We start from the raw sequence: 21,686 nt of genomic DNA, 5'->3' as shown, positions 1-21,686 counted from the left end.
GGCCGGCCTTAATTATTCTCTCAAATCTGTGCCGAGTGATCTGATGCAGTCGCTTGGCAGTCTTACTTGATATTCATGAACCAGACAGCTTTGTTCAACAGATGAATTCAGACTGCTATCTGAGGTCTGACTGTTGGTTTGATCTGAGCTAGGTCTCCTATGGGGGTACGAGTACCCCTAGGGCTACTGGGTAGTACTGCAAGGGTTATGTGAGATATTCTTTAAATGCATGCCATTTTACCAAACATATCTTTGAAGCATGTTTTTTTGTATTATTCTTTTCTTAAGCCGAGCGAGAAATGTCCACTTTAGTAGCATTTACATACAAACTCTCCCGTTTCATTCCCATCTATATTCTGAAGGTTTTTACAGAGAGGTTTGGTTCAAACATCATTCTTAGCCTGATATACAGACACACAACATTTTAAATTAGAATTAAACTTCATCCTTCAGGTACGTACCTCCAGCAGAAGACGCACTTGTTGGCACAGGCGAGGCTGGGGGTGGTCTCCATGCAGCGGTGGGACTCGATGCCATAGAACGTGTGCTTGTAACAGCCCCCTCTCCCCCGCAACATGGACTGATCCACAGAAAACAAAACACCTTTCACGTGATTCGTGCATTCGGTTAAAAAAAATAATAAATTCAAATAAAAAGAGTGTCACACGCTTTATTGAGTAAGCTCCCCCCCCATCCCCCCTCAGTTACCTTGGTCCATCGGCAAAGCTTCACTCCCGAGTGACTTCCAATGAGTTTGTAGCCTGTAGAAAAGAGAGAGAGAAAGAGAGAAAGAGAGAGAGACAATCAGAACCAGAATCCGTTTATTTGCCAGGAATGTTTACACAAACGAGGAAGGTGCATACATTAGACGTTAGACGAGACAAACAACAATCAACAATGTGAGAAGAGCAGTAATCACCTTTTTGACCCAGAGCCACGTGGGCCAGATAATTAACACAGAAAAAGGTGGGGATCCCATTCTGTCAGAGCGGGGTTCATCAGCAGGGACCTGCTAAACGTTCAAAAAGTCCCATTCAGTCACAGTCCTCTGGGGCTACTGAACATCTCCAGTAAAGCCCGTCAAGGGCACGTCAGCAGTAGGGAGGAGAGGGCGGCCATTTCAAATGCTCCCGTCGGCACAAAGGGAGGATACAGTACTTCATAGGTCTGCCTCCTTATCCTCTTGTACCGCCGCAGCCCTAATGCCACTGGCTACAAAAGGCCACGCTTGGGTGAGTCTTTGCTGGCTTCTCCGTTTCTTTCACACGTCTGTGATGTCTGTCAAAGAGAATAGCTTCATCTGTATCACTTAGATCTGGAACATGGTATCGGGGCGGCTTCATGGGGAATCTAGAAGGGCCCAACAAAGAGACTTTCCGGTTAAGCCGAGCGGGCACGGAGCAGAAATAATGCGGAACTCAGGTGGCAGCTCTTTATTGTGAAGCCTTTATGCTGTTAAATCCTTGTAGCTGAAATATCCAATCAAAAACACAGCAGGATATTTGTGTCAGTTTGATGCTGGATGAGTCAAATACAATTGTTATTCATAAAGGCTGAATGGGGAAAATACTCAGGTTTTGATGTACCAGCTGAATTAAACGGTTTGCCTTTTGATCGAAGACGTTCTTTTGAGAAGCAGAACTAGCTGACAAACACAATTATATTCCTTTGTTGTCTGGAGTGGAGAAAAAACAAGTTGGCACCAAATTGTTTTTCCACCCAAAAAAAACAAAAAGACCCTTACGAGCCCACGTCCTGCACTAACCTTGCTCCCAGCAACTGCAAGACGCATTACAAAAATACTCAGGCCAACAAGATTGTGGACGTCGCCCCGCTGGCGGTTTGTTTAAGCATTATTGATAAGCAACGTTTCCCTCTCTCGTGTTTGTTTGGGGAAATCGATTTCCAATGCCTCCGGTGTCCTTCAATGAGTCAGGGGAGAGGCCAAGGTGAGGGGGAGGTGGTTGGAGATGAATGTCTTTCCATCTCCCCTGTCAATGTTGTCTCTGAGAAATGGCATCAGCTGAAGAATTGTGCCAGGCATCAATAATTGAAACAACAAGGGGGTAGAGGGGAGGTTGATATTGTCCGAAATCACCAGGAGGCATCAGAACAACAACAACAACAACAATAAAGCCGGACATGCACAGGTATATAAGTGCATGGATGTGTGGAGGAAAAAAACATCCTCACATCTAACAGTCACTCTGGATGAAAATTTGAAAACTGAAAAGAGGTGTTTTCTGACTTTTTAACCAACAAATTCTAAATCAGTTAACCTTTTGAGCTCCAGGTGGCCTTTTATGACAGATTTGAAGAAATTCCCTGCAGGTGGTCCCTGAGACAGCTTCCAGTGATGGTATGAGTGACCGCCTGCTTCTCGACCAACTCTTCAAGGAGGACTTCAGTTTGCCGTTTCAAGGCAGCGCGCTGCTACAGACAGCTGCTGAAGGGAAACAAGTCCTTACCCACAAGCTTTCCATCTGAACCGAACAAAAACGCAATACAGATCGACTCTCTAGTGGGCCAACTGTGGACTTAAATAACTTGAAATAAAAGACATTATTGGCCATTCCTCAAACAATTTATACTTTGATACTCTGTTCTCCACTCTGAGCTGCCTGAGGGAAATAAAACGAGCAGCGATGGAATGCGTTTCAAAGAGAAGGGAATGTTTTTCTCTTCTTTTTTTCTTTTCTTTTTTAAAATCAGCCTAATTTGTTTGGAAAGGTCTTTTTTCAGTATCTCACAGGAACTAGTTTCACAAATAAAAAGTGATTAAAAAGAAGACATAATATTCTTTTAATGTTTCAATCACACTTTTATATGTGACAGTAGGCCTGTCACGATAATGATGTTATCGACTTATCATACGATGTATGGACATGACCTCAATTGTTTCTGCTGACCTTGACATTTATCATCATGTCAGAATGAGCAGCAGGGTTTTCCCTCCCATTGAAGCACATTTGTGTTAACCGAGCCCGGGAGTCCATTCTATTTATTGTTCTGGTTGTGTGGTTTTAGTGGTACAAGGTAGCCGGTTCGATCTCTGGTCTCCCCACATTGGTTTGCATGTCGAAGCGTCCTTGAGCAAGACACTTGCTCCCCGGGCACTTCACGAGGCAGCCCACTGCTCCTTAATTACTAAGGATGGGTTCAAATGCAGAGAATACATTTCCCCTTGTGGGCCTAATAAGGGATTTAAAATTACAATAAAAAAAGAATAATTTTAAAATGTAAATACCGCTACATTTCTTTACCACCCAATGTCTGAATATTCATAAGATTTAACAGTTCACTGCTCTTTGAGAGGGTGTACTTCTGCATTGTCATGCTACCGTATTATCATTACGTCATTAGCGTTCACTATTGATTATAATTGACGAGATACATGTGCTCTAACCCGTTACCATGGCTATTTCAAACGGACGTCTCTTTATCATCACAAACAAACAGATTTCATAGACAGTTTGCTGATTCCAAGCAAACTATTTTGATAAATGTGCAGCATTCTGTTCAAATGTTCTCGGACATTACACAAGAGTCTCGATGGATTCTGCATCCATGTCACTCCAGGAAAAAAAAGGGCTATACAGGAAATGCAGCCTTCCAAGACCCAATATCATGAGAACAATGCCAAAACATTCATCCTTCATTCTTTCATTGCACATGAAACAAACCAATTCTGACTGTTGCCAGCATAAGCGCCATGAAGTGAAGTCCTGCTCAGAGTCCTATTTATAGAGAGTTGTGTAAGCCAACAGTGGGGGGTTAACTGGCTGAAAATGGCTGGCCTTTGTTACGCTGGTGAATGGACTAAATAGAGAAGAGATGGTGAAACGTTTTAGACAGAACTAATGAGTCGCCAACCAAGACGCTGAGGCTGTAAGGGAGGCGACCGCCTACACGGACACTGCATGTGGCTTCACTTACTGAAACCTTAAAAAGGTGCAATATCATAAAAGCTGAGCCAGACTCACCACTTCAGACTCGACTTCAATACATCCAACGTTTCACACAGGCAACACTATTACAGGCTGGAACAAGGACTGCAGCTTCAGCAGCTGATTGACCTGGAGGCTGCTCGACATCTAAATACACGAGTCCCGAGATAAGTTAGTGATATCGGGAGAAATATAAATAATCAACATGAGTTAGAACATTGGCCATTAATAACACCGGGATGAAATTTGATCAGATGATGAATTTACACATAATCTAAGCAGCTGTTCCAACGCGGGACTCCTTTGTGCCAGACTAATTAGCATTGAGACCAGTGGAGCGACCTGGTAGCAGAGTGTTTGCAGCGCATGCCATAGAGTTGCAATGTCCCGGGTTTGATTTCAGACTAATGGATGATTAGAAAACCCTTGAAAACAGTTATGCTGGTTAGAGAAGCTATAAAACTGGCCTTCCTTTGAGCTAGTTGAGTATCTGGAGCATCACATTTGTGGGTTTGATTATACTCTCAACAAAGGCTGTTACTTCGTAGCCTTTGCTGCATGTCATACCGCTCAGTCAAAAGTTTAAAAACAGCATTTATAAACAAGATTTCTATCTAACTTTTTTTTTTTTAAACTAAATTGACTCCTCTCCTGGATATTTGTGTACGGCGGTAAGATTGAATGCTGAAGTTTGAAAAAATGACGTGACTCATAACTCATGTTTTAAAGTGAATTACAACTTTGCTGCCCTTGTGGAAACCGAAAGGTTAAGGCTATGCTGACAAGCAGCTGGTCTGTAATGTAATTATTATTTTTTACTGCAAAGCAGTGCAGCTAGATAATATGAATATATTATCCAGTCACACCAGCAGATGTTCTTTTGGAAATGGACAAAAAGTTTACACTTTAGTCAGTCATAAAATCCCCCAAAACATAAAAAAAACACTTCATTCTTGTATACCTACAAATCCCCCCCCCCCACAAAAAAAAAGAAAAAAAAGAATCCAAATCTCTATTTGCCTCACCTTGTTTTGTCAGTGCTTTTCTCAGGGCCGGGGTGATCATCTCTCTTCTTTCCCCCTCATCGTCAGTCTTCCTCACTCCGTTCACCTTGGATAGCTTCACCATCTGGCCGTCTGCTCGAGCCTCCTCTTGGCTCTGTGGAGACATAAAATTCAAAGTCATGTATTGTTTACGTGACTATAACTATAAAAGTAATAAACTGATGTAAATAATACAAAACAATGTAAAACAATTGCAAATCATTTTTAAAAAGTGTTTCAGCAAACAAAAGAATGGTGTTTTCAGAAAAATAGTGTTTACATATGAAAATGAGGCATTATATTGCTCTAATCTGCCAAGTTTTAGTGCATTTGGGAGAAATCAAACGACTCAAATAGACTGTCATCACGTGTTAAGACATTGTCCCGCCGCCTGCCGATTAATCCCGCACGCCACTTGAAAGTCCTAATATGTTGACACTGATTAAACTGCTGCAGGATGCAAGGTGGGAGTCCTGAAATGTGGGTCAGTGGAATAAAGAGTTTTCCACAGGAAAATGCACAGTACAAAGATATTTTTAAACTGCAACAGTAGACAACAGCAGTCTTTAAAAAGCCAGTTAGAATATGTGGCGTCTTGCTTGCCACATGATTTGATGCTCACCACTTTAAAAGTTAAAAGCAGCTCCTTTGTTTGATGCTGGATTTGACTGAAGATCAAGGGTTGAGATTCTGCAGTCCTCGTATGACTTTGTGTGCCACATAACCACTGCATGACAAGATCCTTTTTCAATAAAAGGGACATCACCGTGTCGGGAAAGTGCCGGGTTATCTGGGTTTAAGGCCCTTCAGGGGACCAGGGAAATGCAACACAAGGTCTACACAGCATAACAAAAAGACAATTGTTGGACTTTATACTCCAAGCTGCTGCAGCCCAAAAACATTATTCAGGTCAGGGTTTCACTATTGCAGTGTACAGCATTTATATGTAAATATTACTTCCTGAGGCAGCTGAAGAAGTTTAACCTGCCAAAGACCATGATGGTGGACTTCTACACTGCCATCATTGAGTCCATCCTCTGCTCCTCCATCAGTGTCTGGTACGTTGCAGCCACTGCCAATGACAAGGGCAGACTGCAGCGTAGGGCTGTGCAGTATACCGGTTCAACAGGTATACCAGTTTCAGTTTTCCGTACGGTAGGAATTTTTCATATACCGTCATACTGGCAGGCAACAACATTTAATGTTCACAGCTTGAAGCTGAAGGCTGAATGACTAATTTCCAAGAAACTAATGCACACGTCTGGTAAACAGAACTTAAAATGGTGCCTTTGTGTGATTCTTTGTGGAGAAACAAAATGTTGTAGAGCCGTCGATTATTTCAACTAATCAATTAGTCGGCAAAATTACATGAGTGTTAGTCAACCCAATTTTTTGGGGTCGAGGACAGCCCTAAAAATCAAAAATGTCCACGTACCGGCAATTTGTTGGGACGACGCCGAGTTGTTCAGACTTACCACAGATGGTGGGGGAGCGATGTGCAGGTCTGTTTGGGAGAATAAGATCGAGTGGCATCTAGCGGTGAGGTTGCAGATTGTAACCAACTGAATAAAATCAGTCTGCAGTGTTTTATGCGCCTTAAAACAAGTCTGAAGGGTGGTATTGCTAAAATATTGTATCTATTCATCTGGCCCCGTATTGTCGATATGTTACCAGTAATAACCTGACTGACAAATCCACAATAATCATCACATATTTGGCATTCAAAAGACGGGCTAGAAGACTTCAATCATTTTACACTCAATGAGGCAACACAACGGCCCTTTCAGTCAGAGGAGTTCCTCTCGGCTTCCTCCCTCTAGACACGGAGCTGAAAACATCAAAAACCCAGACCAGGAAATCTGTGTGGCTGCTCGGGTTAATGATCCGTTCAGCCACACTAACTCCTATCTGGCAACCGCCCAAACAGCATGAAATGGACCACTCTGACAGAAACGGACACCTCCTGGGACAAAGTTTAGATGCCGACGCAACGAACGTTTGTGCAAAATTGTGAAGAGAAACAATGGAAATGAAGCTGGTCAGCACTTGGTAGGACACAAGTAGAACTTTAGCCAAAGATTAATATCGACTGGTTGGGCAATGTGAACGGTGAATCACAGCATTGGAAACACTTGAAGAAAAACTGAAATATTAAACAAATTGATTATCATCATGATCAAGTTTAGCAGTAACCCAATCATCCTCTTTTTTTTTTTTAATGCAAGAAATGTGTGTACCCAGTCAGGAATATTTTTTTCTGAAAACCCACCCAAAAAACTTTTTTTTACTGATTTAATACATTTTACTGCCATTTCCGCATCACCTTAAATGATCTTCAAATGGGTAAAGCAGCCATTTAGAAATAAAGGCGATATAAAAAAAGAGTTTTGCACGTCTTATTGAAAACATAGACATGTTAAATATTTGAGATTAAATAAGACCACATCAATACAGTTAGGCGGAGTTTACTGGCTATCTCATTCTTTTCCTCTTATCAGTAAAACACATAGAATGCACGCCTTCATATTCGATTAAATGTTATCAAATCGGCTACACTTATCAGAACAATACAAGCATTATGGTTCCCTCATGTGGCTCAAAGACAAACTGCAGATATAAATGTTAAGTAAAAAAGAAAAAAAGACCATAAGGAAATCTCTTGCAACCCACATGCGGGGCCCCGACCCAGTCTTTGGGTCTTTATAGAGGAGCACACCGACATATGCATGAGAATGACCATCTTGTGGTTGTTTGCTCCGCCAAATCCATCGACTTGCAGTTTATCGATGTCTGTCCAAAATGTCTTTCCTTCATCATTTAATCCTATAAGACCTTTGTGCAGAATCGTCATAATGAGCATATCAATTAATGTGTTTCAAGAAAAGTCCAAGTGGACATTTGAGCCAAATTTGAAGAAAGAAAATCACTCCAGGTTTTCGAGGTATCGCCACGAAGCATCCGACATCGTCGCCCTTTTTTCTGTGCAACCTGAGCAAGTCTTTCAACACTGCATCACTGAAACATAACATTGCGACGCTCGAGTGGATTGATATTTCCTCCCACCAGACATAACCCTAGGCAACACACTTAAAAACACTCACCTACCCTGACTGAAAGCCCTTGAACACGGACTCAAGTGACAAAATCAGCTGATGTTCACACAGAGCGCATGCAAATATTTGCTTAGGGAGGGAAAACGGCAGTGTGGCGTAAAGGTGAGACGTGAGCTGAGAGTCTCTGCCATCACCTTGTGGTCCAACACAAGAAAGTGAGCTCCCGCCTAGGGCTGTGCGGTATACCGGTTCAAACTGTATACTGGTTTCAGATTTCCATACGGTATGAATTTTTCATATACCATCATACCGGTGATTACACGTAACAACTGTTGTTGCGCTATGGCGGTCAACTAGACAGCGGTGCCGTCAGCGACCAGCGCCGTCAACAAGCCGTGCATATCTGCAAGAACAGCAAACGGCAACATTTATTTTTTACAGTTTAATACCGGGAGCGCAGTGGAGCTACTTAGCTGTCAGTGTAACTTGGTTCACTCATGGTTCAAAATTACACGGCCAAATTGAATGCTGGGAAGTTGGGCGGCGAACAGCTGTTTGTGTGGCGTGTCTTCCGGTCTGTCTCTTCCTGTTTTTTTTTGTGCGCGAACTCTACCCACCATGCAATTCGGCGCTGTAATTTTATAACAAGTGTGAACCTTGACTGAGCCCAGTTACACTGACAGGTAAGTAGCTCCACTGCGCTCCCAGTATTAAACTGTAAAAAGTCAATGTTGCTGCCTGCTGTTGTTGCAGCTATGGACGGCTCGCTGACAGTACTGCTGTCTAGTTGACTGGTGCTGTTAATGGGATCAATGTGTTTACTTGTTTAAAACAATATATACCGTGATATACCGTGAAACCGCCAGAATCTTACAAAATACCGTAATATGAATTTTTGCCCATACCGTACAGCCTTACTCCCGCCTGCAGCTTCTTCTTGTAAAAAAAAAAAAAAAAAAAAAAATTTGCAACATGTTCAGCTCATTAACTGAAAAACAGATGTGGTTCCACACTGTAAATTAGCACTTAATTTGCAGCTCGGCTAAATACTTGTCTCTTGGCAAACGTTTAATCTACAAACTAATTACAGCTCACGCTGCCTGGTCTGTGTGACCAAATTACGCATAAAAAATAAATTAAAAAAAACAACACTAATTTGTTTCCACGGAGAGAGAAACAGCAAAATGTTCATCCTGACAAGAGTGTGACGATACAAGTCATCTCAGCGAATGAGCATATGTAAAACGCGGTGGCCCGTTAGAGCGCATGTGCGTCAGGTGACGTCGATACCCGGGTTTCGCATTTGGCCATTACAAGAATAAATGAGAGCATCCTCAGGGGAAAGAAATGACTGGGAGGAAACACACGGCTTCCTCGTAAAAAAAATAAAAAATAAATGAAACAAACACCTTGTGAAAGTTTAAAAAATAAGAAGATCCGGCTCCCTCCACTGCGGCAGACTAAACTGACGCATACAGAGCGCCTCGAGCCATTAAAAGATGTCTCTTTTCCCACAGTCATGTTTTTGCTTTTTTTTTTATACAAACAATTCTGTAAAGAGCAGGAAGGACATTGTAATAAACTACTAGGGGTGGGAATCACCAGAGGTCCCACGATTCGATTTTATCACGATACTTGGGTCCCGATTCGATACTATCACGATTCTGCGATATATTGAGTATTGCGATTTTTTTCACCGCAAATTGTCCCCAAAGGAAAACTTTGTCAACATATTGTATCCAAGAAGATTAAGTTTCATCACACTTTAATCATTTTTATTGCAGCAAAATGTGATTGTCAAGCAGACAAACTGACCAACACTTTCATAAATGTTGCACCTGACAAACTGAACTGCTTGTGTTACAGTCTGCATAGTCGCATCATTCGAGCTGGACGCGCCAGAGAGGGGGCGGGGCTTATCTCTGTGGTTTATCGGCGTGCAAAGAGTTTCGACGAAGCCTCTTCCTTCCTTCTCGTTTTATTTTCTTACGCTGCTTTCTCTTGAGTCACTCGGCCCTCACAAGTCTGTGGAGTGGGCGTCCTGGCTCTTACGCAAGCCTCCGCTTCTCGCCTGACGGGGGTCTGGAGTCTATCAACCCATCTGCCACTACTCCCTCAGTGACTCCTTTGAGCCGAGATGGTGAAGGCTCAATGCCTCGTTGGCGCTTGATCGTAGACTGCAGGAAACGCTGAAAATAAACTTGCTGGGTGATGACAGGAGCGCCAACTTAAAATTATTCAACGACCTAACTGTTATTGTGAAGCGGGCAGCTAAATACTATAAATCAAACCGTATTCACTTCTGAATGCTCACTTTCATTGTCTTATTCCCCTCTGTGGTGTTGCCTCAGCGTCAGCTAACACCTGTAGATGAATCGCTGTAGACTTATTGCATTACATTTAGCTGACGCTTTTATCCAAAGCGACTTAAAAAAAAAAAATGTATACACCGTAGACAAAGCAACAGGAAGCAATTTGGGGGCAAGTGTCTTGCTCAACGACACATCGACATGGAATAGCGGAGCCAGGGCTCAAACCACCAATCCTCTGATTGAAAGACGGGCATGCTAACCACTGAGCCACAGTCGCTACTTATGCAGGTTATACATCACTGTTGCTGTGGACAGAGTCTGACCTTTGCTCTCTTGGCTCTGCTCACGAGGTTGCCCAGATCCTCCATGTCAACCACTGAACCAGACTTTTTCTCATCTTGCAGGCCAGACTCCTCCTCGTCACTGCTGGACTCCAGCAGATCCTCCTGAAACAAGAAAGGGGAGACAAAAGCCTGAAATGTGGTGAAAACGTTTTTAACAAAACTAAAACAGGTCAAGAACATGGTTGGCCGACCTCTAGCTTATAGCCTGCTGAAGGGATGACGGAGGTTTTTGCATCCAGTTTAGCATTCAATTTAGCATCACACGTCATCACCAATGATTTTTCATTGCCGTATTGCAGAAAATAAGTTTGATACTTTTATGTTTTGCTCAGCAAGAAAATCTTCAAAATTTCACCACCGTTACAATTTTTTTAAGCACAAATGTAATCGGCAGAAGTAAAAAAGCGAACGTTAAGCTATAAACAAACTACACTGCTCTCACATGAGTGATAGTACATGCAACAAGCGTGTGTGAAGCACAGACCTTATTTCAGGCATCTAAACAAAAAGCCCCACTGACTTTGAGATGAGGCAACCGGAAGAGAAAAAAAAAAAAGGACTCATTCTTGCGGCGCTCTAAAAATGGTACCAAGTACCATTTGAATGTTTATATGATCTGGAACATGTACATAAACATGTGCAGGTATTTTAGGGAACCCTGCATATGCACGTTTACTAAGGATGTCTTCATCACGATGCAAAGCTCCCGCCCACACGTGTGGCAGCATGAGGAAATGCATGAGCGGTACAGTGGGTAGATACATCCTGATCATGATCGCCACAGCTTTCAGCTACTCTCGGTTTCTGATTCAATGTCACCTTTGCGGCGAGTGCAATCAGTGCCATGACAACCGGTCATCTGTCTGTCTGTCTGTCTGTCTGTCTGTCTGTCTGTCTGTCTGTCTGTCTGTCTGTCTGTCTGTCTGTCTGTCTGTCTGTCTGTGTGTGTGTGTGTGTGTGTGTGTGTGTGTGTGTGTGTGTGTGTGTGTGTGTGTGTGTGTGTGTGTGTGTGTGTGTGTGTGTGTGTGTGTGTGCATATGAAAAGCTGTTGACAGCAGGCTACCCTGCGAGGTGCCGCTACCATCGGGGAAGAAGTGTCTCGCCCGCAGGACAACTTCGACATGTGGACAGGAGGAGGTGGGGTTCGAAGTGAGTGCTATTTTCGTATTTTGACATGATGGCCTCGACAGCGATGACACATTTCATGTGCAGAACATTTATAACACCATCAAAATCAACGCTGAAAAAAAAAAAAAAACATTGCAGGAGTGCAGCATGAGGCCTTTACTTGTACTCACCAATAGTCTTCACTTATTTGTGTTCTGGGTCGAGTGGACTCTAGCTAGGGTTGGGTACCGAGAACCGGTTCCAACACGTCCGGCACCTATCGGACCGAAAAGCAACGCAGATTTCGGTGCTCTCTTCCGGTGCCTGAGCCGATTTAAATACTTTCTTTTTTTTTTTTACACAACTCTGTAATGTTGCACGGTATATAGATACTAAAAAGGTAACGCGGTACCCACACATTAAAAACGATAGGATTTTAATGTATGGATACTATTAAAATAGCGCGGATCAGAGCGCACTCCTCCACTCTCTGTTGTCCGCCTGCATGCAGAGCGGGGCTCAAGGGGGCGGGGCTTCCAGCGCTCACACACACACACACACACACAGTGCGCGCACACAGAGATCGCTGCAGACACGAGCACGAGCTTTTGAACGTCCGTCCTCGGCTTGCTGGAACAAATCTCTCCCAGTTGATATTAATGATGACGTGTAGTCCAGTAAAGCAGCAGTTTTAGGATCCAACAGTTTCTGAGTTCTGTTGCACACGGTCCCATCAGGCCACCTGATGCTTGAGTCTGTTCTTTTTTTAAATATATGTTGTTTATAGTTTGAAGTGTTTTGTTTGTATGTATGTATTTATATGTATAGTATACTTTAAAAGGTTAATATATTGTTCAATTTGAAGAAAAAAAATTGCCTTGGCAATAAAAAAGTATTGGTTCAGGCACCGGTATCGTTTTAAAAGTATCGGTTTAGCACCGGTATCGGAAAAAACCCAAATGATACCCATCCCTAACTAACAGAAGTGAGGTTGCAACTGTCTGTCAAGCTCTTCAGGTAACACAGGACGTGTCCCCCACACACACTCCATGTGCTGAACTGTAAACTGTCTTTCTTACTGTCATTTTGTGAATTATAACAGCTCAGGAGGAAGCCAGGAGAGCAATTTTGGACGGCTTCATTGTCCAAAATGAACATGGACAAGGCAAGTTTTACAGAGTTCCTGTCCACGTGACGTACACAAACGGGGGACTGTTAGAGGAAACGACATGGAAACACAAACTGTCACTGTGAGAGCAAGCCAAGCATGTCACTGTGTCTCTCCTGAACAATGTAAACAGACAGTGTGTGACAAGACACACAACTGATATCAGTGTTTCCCCAGGATTTTGTAAGACTATGATGATAGGCGGACCTTGGACCTTCTAGGACAGTGATTCTCAACTGGTAGGTCACGACCCTTCATGTCTACTGTTTTTCAATATTTAAATACCGATAAGGTAATAACAAGATAAGTTAATTTTGTGTACTTGAATCTTTTTTTAGTTGCACTTGTTTAATTTATTTTGAGTGTGTATATAAAAGCTGCTCCTCAAGACACAGAATGTTTCCCCATAGTGCAGCATTGGTCGTCATAGATTCAGTGAGTACTTCTCAGCTAAAGTTACATTATTTTAGTCTTTTTTGTATTTCCTGTTTGTGCAAGTTTAAAAAAAAGCTGAAGTTACTGAATTGTTATGCATGTTGTAATACGTTGTATCCTGAAGATGGACTTTTTGTTTAATAGTAGACTATAAAAAAGGGATTATTTCTACCTATTTTTTTCGTGCATACCGTGCTATCCTGTACTATCTCAGGTTCAAACTGCACCATCTTTTCATTAAATCAATTTGAGAAGTTGATAATTTTCCTCGATTTGGGTCACAGCTTGTCATTCAGGGGTGATGGTGGGTCCCACAGCCAGACCAGTTGAGAACCACTGGCCAAAGAGGGGTACAGGGGGGCTTGCTCCCAGGCGGCAACCTCCGGTTCAGAAGAGTGAATCTAATGTTGAAGTGTCTAAAACCTGCAGTCTCTCTACTGACCAGCAAAGGACAACTCCTCTGGTTTCAAAAAGAAGTCTGATTGCATAGAAGTCTATGAGAAAATGATTTATTCCCTCAGTAAACAATGTAAATATGAGTTTATGGTCTCAATTTCTTGTCTTCTTCAATACAGCATGATCTGTCTCTACGTCACTTCTGCCGTCCAGATAAGGTCACTTCCGTTCCCTGGTTGCAAAAAAGGCGGCTGCGGGCGTAATCAAAACCGCCAAACATGTAGCTTTAAAACCGCAAATCTACAAGCCGATGGGTGACGTCGCCTTTAACTCATATGCATATTTCTTCCGTAATCAGGTCCCATGGGGCACACCGAAAGGCTTTGCCCCTCTATAGTAAAATCAAGTTTTTTTCCGTTACCTCAGAGCTGTTGTTCTGCGAAGCTGCCATCTCCTCTTCCTCTTCCTGTCCGTCTTTCCTGTGGTTCTTACAGGAGTCTGCAGTCTTACAGTTCCCGCCGCAGCTCTTCTTTTCACCCTTGACCAGCGCCTGGAGGCGGATCAGGAACTTGACCTTCCAGGCCAGGAAGTCGGCCTGAATACTGCCGTGACGACTCTTCACCACGTCACAGTCTCCCTCTCCTCTGGTCATGATTCGCACGGCGCTCAGCATCCAGAGCCACTTGTCCACGTTGGTACCCACCTGGTTCGACAAAAAGGTTTTGACTGGGTGAACTGCACGTTAGGTCAAGTTTAAACCTGGAATATACCGTAAACCTCGGTGCTGTGGATATACGTAGAGTAAATGATAGTGAAAGCATATCATTCTGATAATGCGTACTATGAAGAGCATTTCTTACCGTATTATAGTGGCCGGCGTAGACAGAGTTGCCGAGACCGAACACCGCGTATCGGAGGCCTTTGAGGTAGGTCTTGCCGTATCTGAAGTCGGTGGACGCCTCCTCCAACCACTTGCAGAACCACTCTGCATTCTCTGTGGGCTGTCCGTCAGTGTAGGTCGCCAAGAGAAACACGCAAACTGACCTGTTGGTGCACTGAACGGAGACAATCCAAAGAAGAAACAATGACGGAAGAGCATTCCATTAGACATTTGGAAATATAGGGTTTCTTCTTCCCCAAAACTAAATTTAAACCTTCGGTTTCCATCAGTAGAAATCACGTTTTAACATTAGAAATAGGGACAGCAAAAAAGTAAAAAGTGCACCTCAAAATCGTATAAATGTTGTATATTTGTTGCACCAGTGAAATTTAAATATTCCTGTTAGTCAGAACGGGAACCAGACGACACTGCACATGCTCTGCTGCATTAATTGTGTGCATCCGTTTTACACAATGACGATGACAATGAGACAGCGGTGAAGCAAGTTTAGTTGTTTGACCGAGGCCCGGAAAGTTTGACTAAACCGCCAACGGCACAAAACAAATGTGCAAATTGATTCAACTGACGAAGAACCAGATGGAAAAACAGGAAAGTCGCGAAGTCCTTGGAGGTGAAGTATCACAGCGTCTGAGCTGCACGGACCAATGTACTGCAAATCATGTACGACACAAACGCATGACACGTGTACACGTAACAGTCACAAGATCGCTAAAAATGGCAACCATATTTTCAGCTATGGCTAAAATTTCGTGAAGGACAGCAGATAATCAATCTGGATTCTTAAGTACAAGGGGGGGCCTTGTGTAAATGAACAGAAAACGTCAGGGTTGAGTCTGTCGTCTCGTGTCTTAGCTGTCGAACAGACAGTGCCTCCTCGACTGATGGTCAAAGGATCAGCTGCATCTATGGTGCCTGCGGCCATTTCCCCCATAGATCAAAGCAGTTTATTTCCCCCTCTTGCTGCGTGTAGCAGCCCAGAAACCTCCTATCCATCTCTCAACGCACTACACGGTGCCTGTGGCCACAAAATGAAAAAGAGAACACTTGTGAAAATAGCCATCTTTCGTCAGCTGAGCAGGATTCATGAGACACATTTATCCTCTGGCCGTGTGAGAGATCCTTAATCCTTTGGTCAGGTTACGTGTGGAGGTGCAGCACTGAGATTTAGCGCTGAGATTTGGCCACATGCCGCTACAAGCCGCATCCGTCTGACCTTTTAACAAGAAAGGGGGGAAAAAGCATCTTCTCTTTGGACGGGGCTCACCTCATCAGCAAGCTGATCATCTGCATCGTAGTCTTTGATGTCAATCACCTTTGCCGGCACACCCAACGTCTTCACCTCCTCCGACAGCTCTTCTGCAAAGCCCTGAACGAATGAGAAGTCCCAGTTAACGCCTGTCACACATAAATGCATTACACCCGCTGCCGAAACCCCTAATTTTATGAAACTTGTGTTCAGGTTTGTAGTAACTTGGTTCCGTTACTACTTTTTTTGTAGTGTCTACTATAAGGAATACAAATAGTGAGGTAGAACATCATCGCCGGTGTTTGTCTATATCATCATACTATAGCATCAGCTTGTCTATATGTCACAATCATGAGGTGGGGGAGGATGTTCTCAGTAAACGGAGTTTGACTGTACCTTTGCTGTTCCGGTTTGCGAGCCATAGAAGATTTTTACTCCAGACACGTGAGCAGCCCCAGTGTCTCTGTCAGAGCGGTCGCTGCTCTTCTCAACTTTGGAGAACTTTTCCTTAAACAAAAGCATGTCAAAGCAAACAGACGAATAAATAGTAAATTACATGAGGATAACAAATGACAGTCGGTCTTAGAACATGGAGCATCACTTTCACGCAGTCACAGACATCCAAGAATGTTTGGGAAACAGGAATCTGATTTATTCATTCCAATCCAGATGGTTTATTTAAAAAGAGAAAAAAATACATCATTAGACATGAACATTTTAACAGCTCAGTTCTTCAGTTTTTACATGGTTCCTTCAGTGTGGGATTTGTTGTCTTCACCTCGGAACTATGATATGAAATGCTACTTTGGGGAGCAAAATGTGACCAGATAAATTTTGGAGTTTAGTCCGAAACGTGGTTCGACATGGGTCAAATTGGTCAAGTTTGAAAATCTAGGGGAAATATTAATAAGAACTTTTTCGGTATGAAACTTCTTCTGCTTGCCTTAATTAGTGTATTCAAAGTTTTTTTTAAAAGCATGTATTTGCAACAGGCAAGGGTGTCAAACTCATTTTACTTAAGGGGCCACATGATACCCATTTTGATCTCAAGTGGGCCAGACCAGTAAAATCATAGCATAATAACGCATACATAACGACGATATTTCTCTATGTTTAACATAGTTAATGATTATTTTGGTTCCCTCGTGACATCATGAGCAGAGTGCCTGAAACACTGAGGATTTTTTTTTTTTTTTAAAGAAGTCTCCTAGAAACAACCAGGACAGTACGTTTCCCATAACAGATGAAGTGAAGCAGAGAGGTCAACTCACCTTCTTTAGAGCCACCTTTAGTGAGAACCAGATCCCAAAGACGAGCGCGGCGGCTGAATACAAGTACAGCCTGTTGTGCCACACCGACTGAAGGTAGCTCTCACTGGGACTGAGTGCATCCTGTGAGGCTGGAGGGGGGGAGGAAAAAAAGGATGTTAGCCAAGTGAGAACTCTGTTTGCACGTGAATCAATAACAACGGTCCGCTAACTTCACCACGCGCTCAAATGCAACCTGTCGCTAACCCGAAAGCAGCGACCTTAGGTCACCTGCAATAAAAGGCGGGTGGCTAGCCATACATGCTACCTAGCAATGTTACCAGCAATGGACAAAACATAACGCCAAGTTAGTTCCCTGTGTCGTTAACATTGAAAACGAGCTCACCTTTAGTATCCGAGGCAGACACGCGACTCATGCAAAGCGTAACAACCACGAAGGCGCTCAGCATAGCTGCAAATGGTGTATTCAAACACACAGTCCTCTGCAGCTGATGTGGAGTGCAACCTGCCTGTGGCCGGGGAGCATGCTGGGAAGTGGAGTTCTCTGTGGAGTGCGACTTTCAAAGCGGGGGTGTGGTGGCAGAACATATCGATCTCTTGCGAAAACCTGCGTGCCAAACAAGGGCTAGAACTAGTTTATTCTGATAATAGAGCAGTGTAGTGCAGTTATGACGTATGTTTGTGTGACATATGTTTTGTAGTCGGCGTCGCACTGGTTCCCTCGGCGAAAGTGAATAAGATTAGTGGCACACACAAGTTTATGATTATTGCAAGTTAGATTCAGCATAATTATCCATACAAATGAACACCACTTGTATCATTTGTGAACGTACTCGCAAGAAGCAAAACGTAAACGTTAGTATATTAACGAACTACACCACTGTCGTATGACAGCGAGTATATACAACAAGGTTGTGAGAGAGGACGAGTCGGCGTGATGACGATTTGTAGTCTCATGCTGCAATTTTTTAGCAACTGCGTTTCTTTTACCAAAACACATTTAAAAGAGCATTTTTGATACGAGGGAACCGATAGTGTATGAATACTAACTAACTTCTGGGTAAGGACTTTTGGAGGCACTTGAGTAGGCATTAGTATTTCGTTTCATTAATTATTTCATTTTCATTTAATTAATAAATGAAATTAGGCTCGTTCGAGAAGAGCCAGTTCTGCGCAGAATCGATCGGCGCGCAATACATGCCGGTTAGATTTGTGTCCGACTTGCTCCCGACTTGCTCTGACGTCATGCACACGTGGTCAACGATACTCTCATGAGACTAAGCCGACCGTCGATTTCAGAGGCAGGCGCTGCAGTGGCTCTCCCCCAACTGCTTGGCCCAGTGCATGATGGGAAACGCCTGGCTCTCGCCACATCAGAGAGCTGATTGGCTCTTAGATCTGACAGCAAACACCACGTGTTGTAGAAAATTCGTATTTTATGTGTAGTTGTAATACTTAACGCTGGATTGTTGACTATTAGTCTCATGTTTGATCTAAAAACATTTATTGTGTGGTTGTTAATACAAAATCGTATTTATACAACACACATCAAAACTACTAGTAGTGTATTTCACAGACAGACATCAAAAGACCAAAGGATGCAGCTACACACTCATTTTTACATAAATATATATTTATAAACACATATAATAAATCCAAACGTGATCTGTAAACTACAAGTAAACAAAAGTTCGGAAACAGGAAGTACTTTTTTCTGTGACTTCCTGCGTATACACAGCTGACAGCTGACAACTGTCCGACTTGATTGCAGTTTTTTGTCAACGCCTCCTGCTGCGGCCGCCTGCTCTCGTCTGGATTCCAGGCGAGGCGCGGCTCTAACGAACGAGCCTACTGACTGAATCTACAAAACTGCAGCGGAACTGATCTTCGACGTCGATGTTTCACAGCGGACACTATTTGGAAACGCACTCGTAGCGCATTGACAACGCAGTTATCTGACGGCATACTATTTTTCTCTTGTCAACAGCAGCTTTGCGACCTAGCACTGTCCTGATAAACATCAGTATGTCTATATTTACGCCAACAAACCAAATACGACTGACAAATGTGGCGGTGGTGAGGATGAAGAAGGGAGGGAAGCGGTTTGAAATCGCCTGCTACAAGAATAAAGTTGTGAACTGGCGTGCTGGAGCGTGAGTAACACCCACAAGTGTTGACATGTTTTGACCAAACAGTGACGAAATGTCCCATCAATTGTCTCTCAAAGTCAACGGACTTTCGCTGTCTTGATTTATAAATGATACTTTAACGTCCGTCGATGCTCCGGTGTTTCCGTTTGGCATGCGACCCTGTTAAGAGGCGACTTTCAGCCAACGCGCCTGTTGTTGTCGTACAGCTGTCGTTGTTTAATATACGATATATATGAAAGGGTTTGACATTGTATTGAAAAATGATTGCCACACATCGCGGTTTTCTTCCAGAGAGAAAGACCTGGACGAGGTTCTGCAGACGCACTCCGTCTTCGTCAATGTGTCCAAAGGGCAGGTGGCTAAGAAGGATGACTTGACCAAGTCTTTTGGGACAGATGATCTGACAGAAATCTGTAAACAGGTAAGAAGTATTTCCCTGCCCACGTATCACCCTCAAGGGGCCTTTTGCTGTATTCACCTTCACTCCCCCACACCTCCTCGAACAGATCCTGGCCAAAGGAGAGCTCCAAGTGTCAGACAAGGAAAGGCATTCTCAGCTGGAGACGATGTTCCGGGACATTGCGACTATCGTGGCCGAGAAGTGCGTCAACCCTGAGACCAAGAGGCCGTATACAGTCACTCTCATCGAGGGGGCGATGAAGGACATCCACTACTCTGTCAAGGCCAACAAGAGCACGAAACAGCAGGTGAGGAGACACATACCATCCGTCAGACTTTTCGTGATTTAGAGACGACACAAAGTGCCGTGCAACACGGAGAATCTATTTGATCTGTTTGATTTATTTTTGCAATTGTTATGCATTAACATGTTTTGTCCTTTTTCAAAGCGTATGTGAGAAAATTTGCAGATGGATTGAAATGTGTTTGTGTGCCTTTGTGTAGACTGTAAAATGCAGATTTCCCTCATCAGGAAGTGAGCTTTGTGAATGCACCTAGCGCCGCCTTGGAGTCAACGTGCTGTTGCAATTCCAGTGATGCATTTAACGCAACACTCTGCAGAAGCTTATTATTATTATTATTATTATTATTATTATTGGGGACATGGTCAAGTTTTGGCCAAGAAGGGGTCTTTAAGTTCTGTATGCAGGAGAAATCCGTCCATGACGCTCTGCGTCTTCTGTGCTTTTGCCGTTCACTTTAGTCTGGAACGACGTTCCATTTGCGTGACTTCTGACAAACTGGTCTACCTGTTGTTCCCTTCAAGGCTCTGGAAGTGATTCGGCAGCTAAAGGAGTCTATGGAGATCCAGAGGGCCCACATGAGGCTGCGATTGATGCTGCCAGCCAAGGAGGCCAAGAGGCTGAAGGAGAAGCTGAAGCCGCTCCTGCAGGTTGTGGAGAGTGAAGATTTTGACGAGCAGCTGGAAATGGTGAGGGGGGGTGGAGAATAATCAAAAATCCACACTTTTATCTTCTGTGCCTTTTTTATTTTTTTGGTAACATTCTCCTCCTCCTCCTCCTCAGGTATGTCTGGTAGACCCCGGCTGCTTCAGGGAGATCGATGAGCTGATCCGCTGTGAGACCAGAGGCAAAGGCTCTCTGGAGGTTCTCAGTCTGAAGGACGTGGAGGAGGGAGATGAGAAATTCTAGAAATCCCAGTCCGTCGGGACTCTGCACCTTATCCACACTAACGTGCCAGACCTCGGCACACAAACTGCAAACTCATGGAAGAGCCTATACTTTTGATGAGATTCATGCTAATTTACCGTTTACGAGTCTCTCTATGATTTAAAGGATTTGTTTAACTTTGCCAGATTTGCATGCTGGGTGGAATGTAGTTTTGAAAGTTTGTTTGTGTATTTATACCCAAACGTGCCGGTCAGTAAATAATTCCGGTTTGCATTCACCTATTTATTTAGGTTTTTATTACCATTTACATAACTTTTCTGCCTTCCATTAACCTTTTGTGTCCCATATAGTCATGCTCAAATCCCAGTTTTATGGATCACTACTTCAAAACATATACTTATATTTTGTCATAATGAACAAGCTTGCTCTGCAGCAAATAAATATCTAACGAAATCGTTTTGTTTGTGTAAGCTCAGTGTTTTCCTCATGCACACAGTTTGTTAGAAAACAAAATTAAGTCACAGTTTTGAATAAGAGACTAAACCATGTGTTATCTTCCAAACTATTTCCATCAGTGGTTGTGAACAGTGTGCCTTTATGGAGTAGGCACACATGTATTACATTGGGTAATTTGAGATATGTACTTATTAGAAACATATCTTACTGCTTAAGATTGGATTCAAATGTTCTGCAAACCCCTCCCTTTCTAAGTGTGCCAGAGAACTAC

General features: G+C 43.2%; 2 protein-coding genes across 2 annotated transcripts in view; one reads left to right on the top strand and one right to left on the bottom strand.

The window, feature by feature from the left end:
• The window catches only part of tyw1 (tRNA-yW synthesizing protein 1 homolog), a gene marked incomplete at its 3' end in the record, with an annotated part of 44,132 nt that extends 33,417 nt beyond the window's left edge, over positions 1-10,715 (bottom strand). The window contains 4 exon segments of the mRNA XM_079224587.1: positions 462-529; positions 531-580; positions 4,973-5,105; positions 10,679-10,715. Coding sequence (XP_079080713.1) covers positions 462-529; positions 531-580; positions 4,973-5,075 — 221 coding nt within the window. The 5' untranslated portion in view covers positions 5,076-5,105; positions 10,679-10,715.
• An 8,530-nt stretch (positions 10,716-19,245) lies between these two features.
• On the top strand, positions 19,246-21,415 carry sbds (SBDS ribosome maturation factor; the record flags this gene model as incomplete). The annotated part of the gene is made up of 5 exons (XM_079225107.1): positions 19,246-19,373; positions 19,662-19,791; positions 19,877-20,077; positions 20,596-20,760; positions 20,855-21,415. 5 exons carry the CDS (start codon positions 19,246-19,248, stop codon positions 20,978-20,980), a joined length of 750 nt encoding a protein of 249 aa, XP_079081233.1. The 3' UTR covers positions 20,981-21,415.
• Between the last annotated feature and the right edge of the window lie 271 nt (positions 21,416-21,686).

The sequence above is a fragment of the Taurulus bubalis genome, assembly GCF_910589615.1.
Source record: "Taurulus bubalis genome assembly, chromosome: 10".
NCBI lineage: Eukaryota > Metazoa > Chordata > Actinopteri > Perciformes > Cottidae > Taurulus > Taurulus bubalis.
Note: the sequence above shows the minus strand (reverse complement) of the source record. Positions and strands in the feature narration are given on the sequence as shown.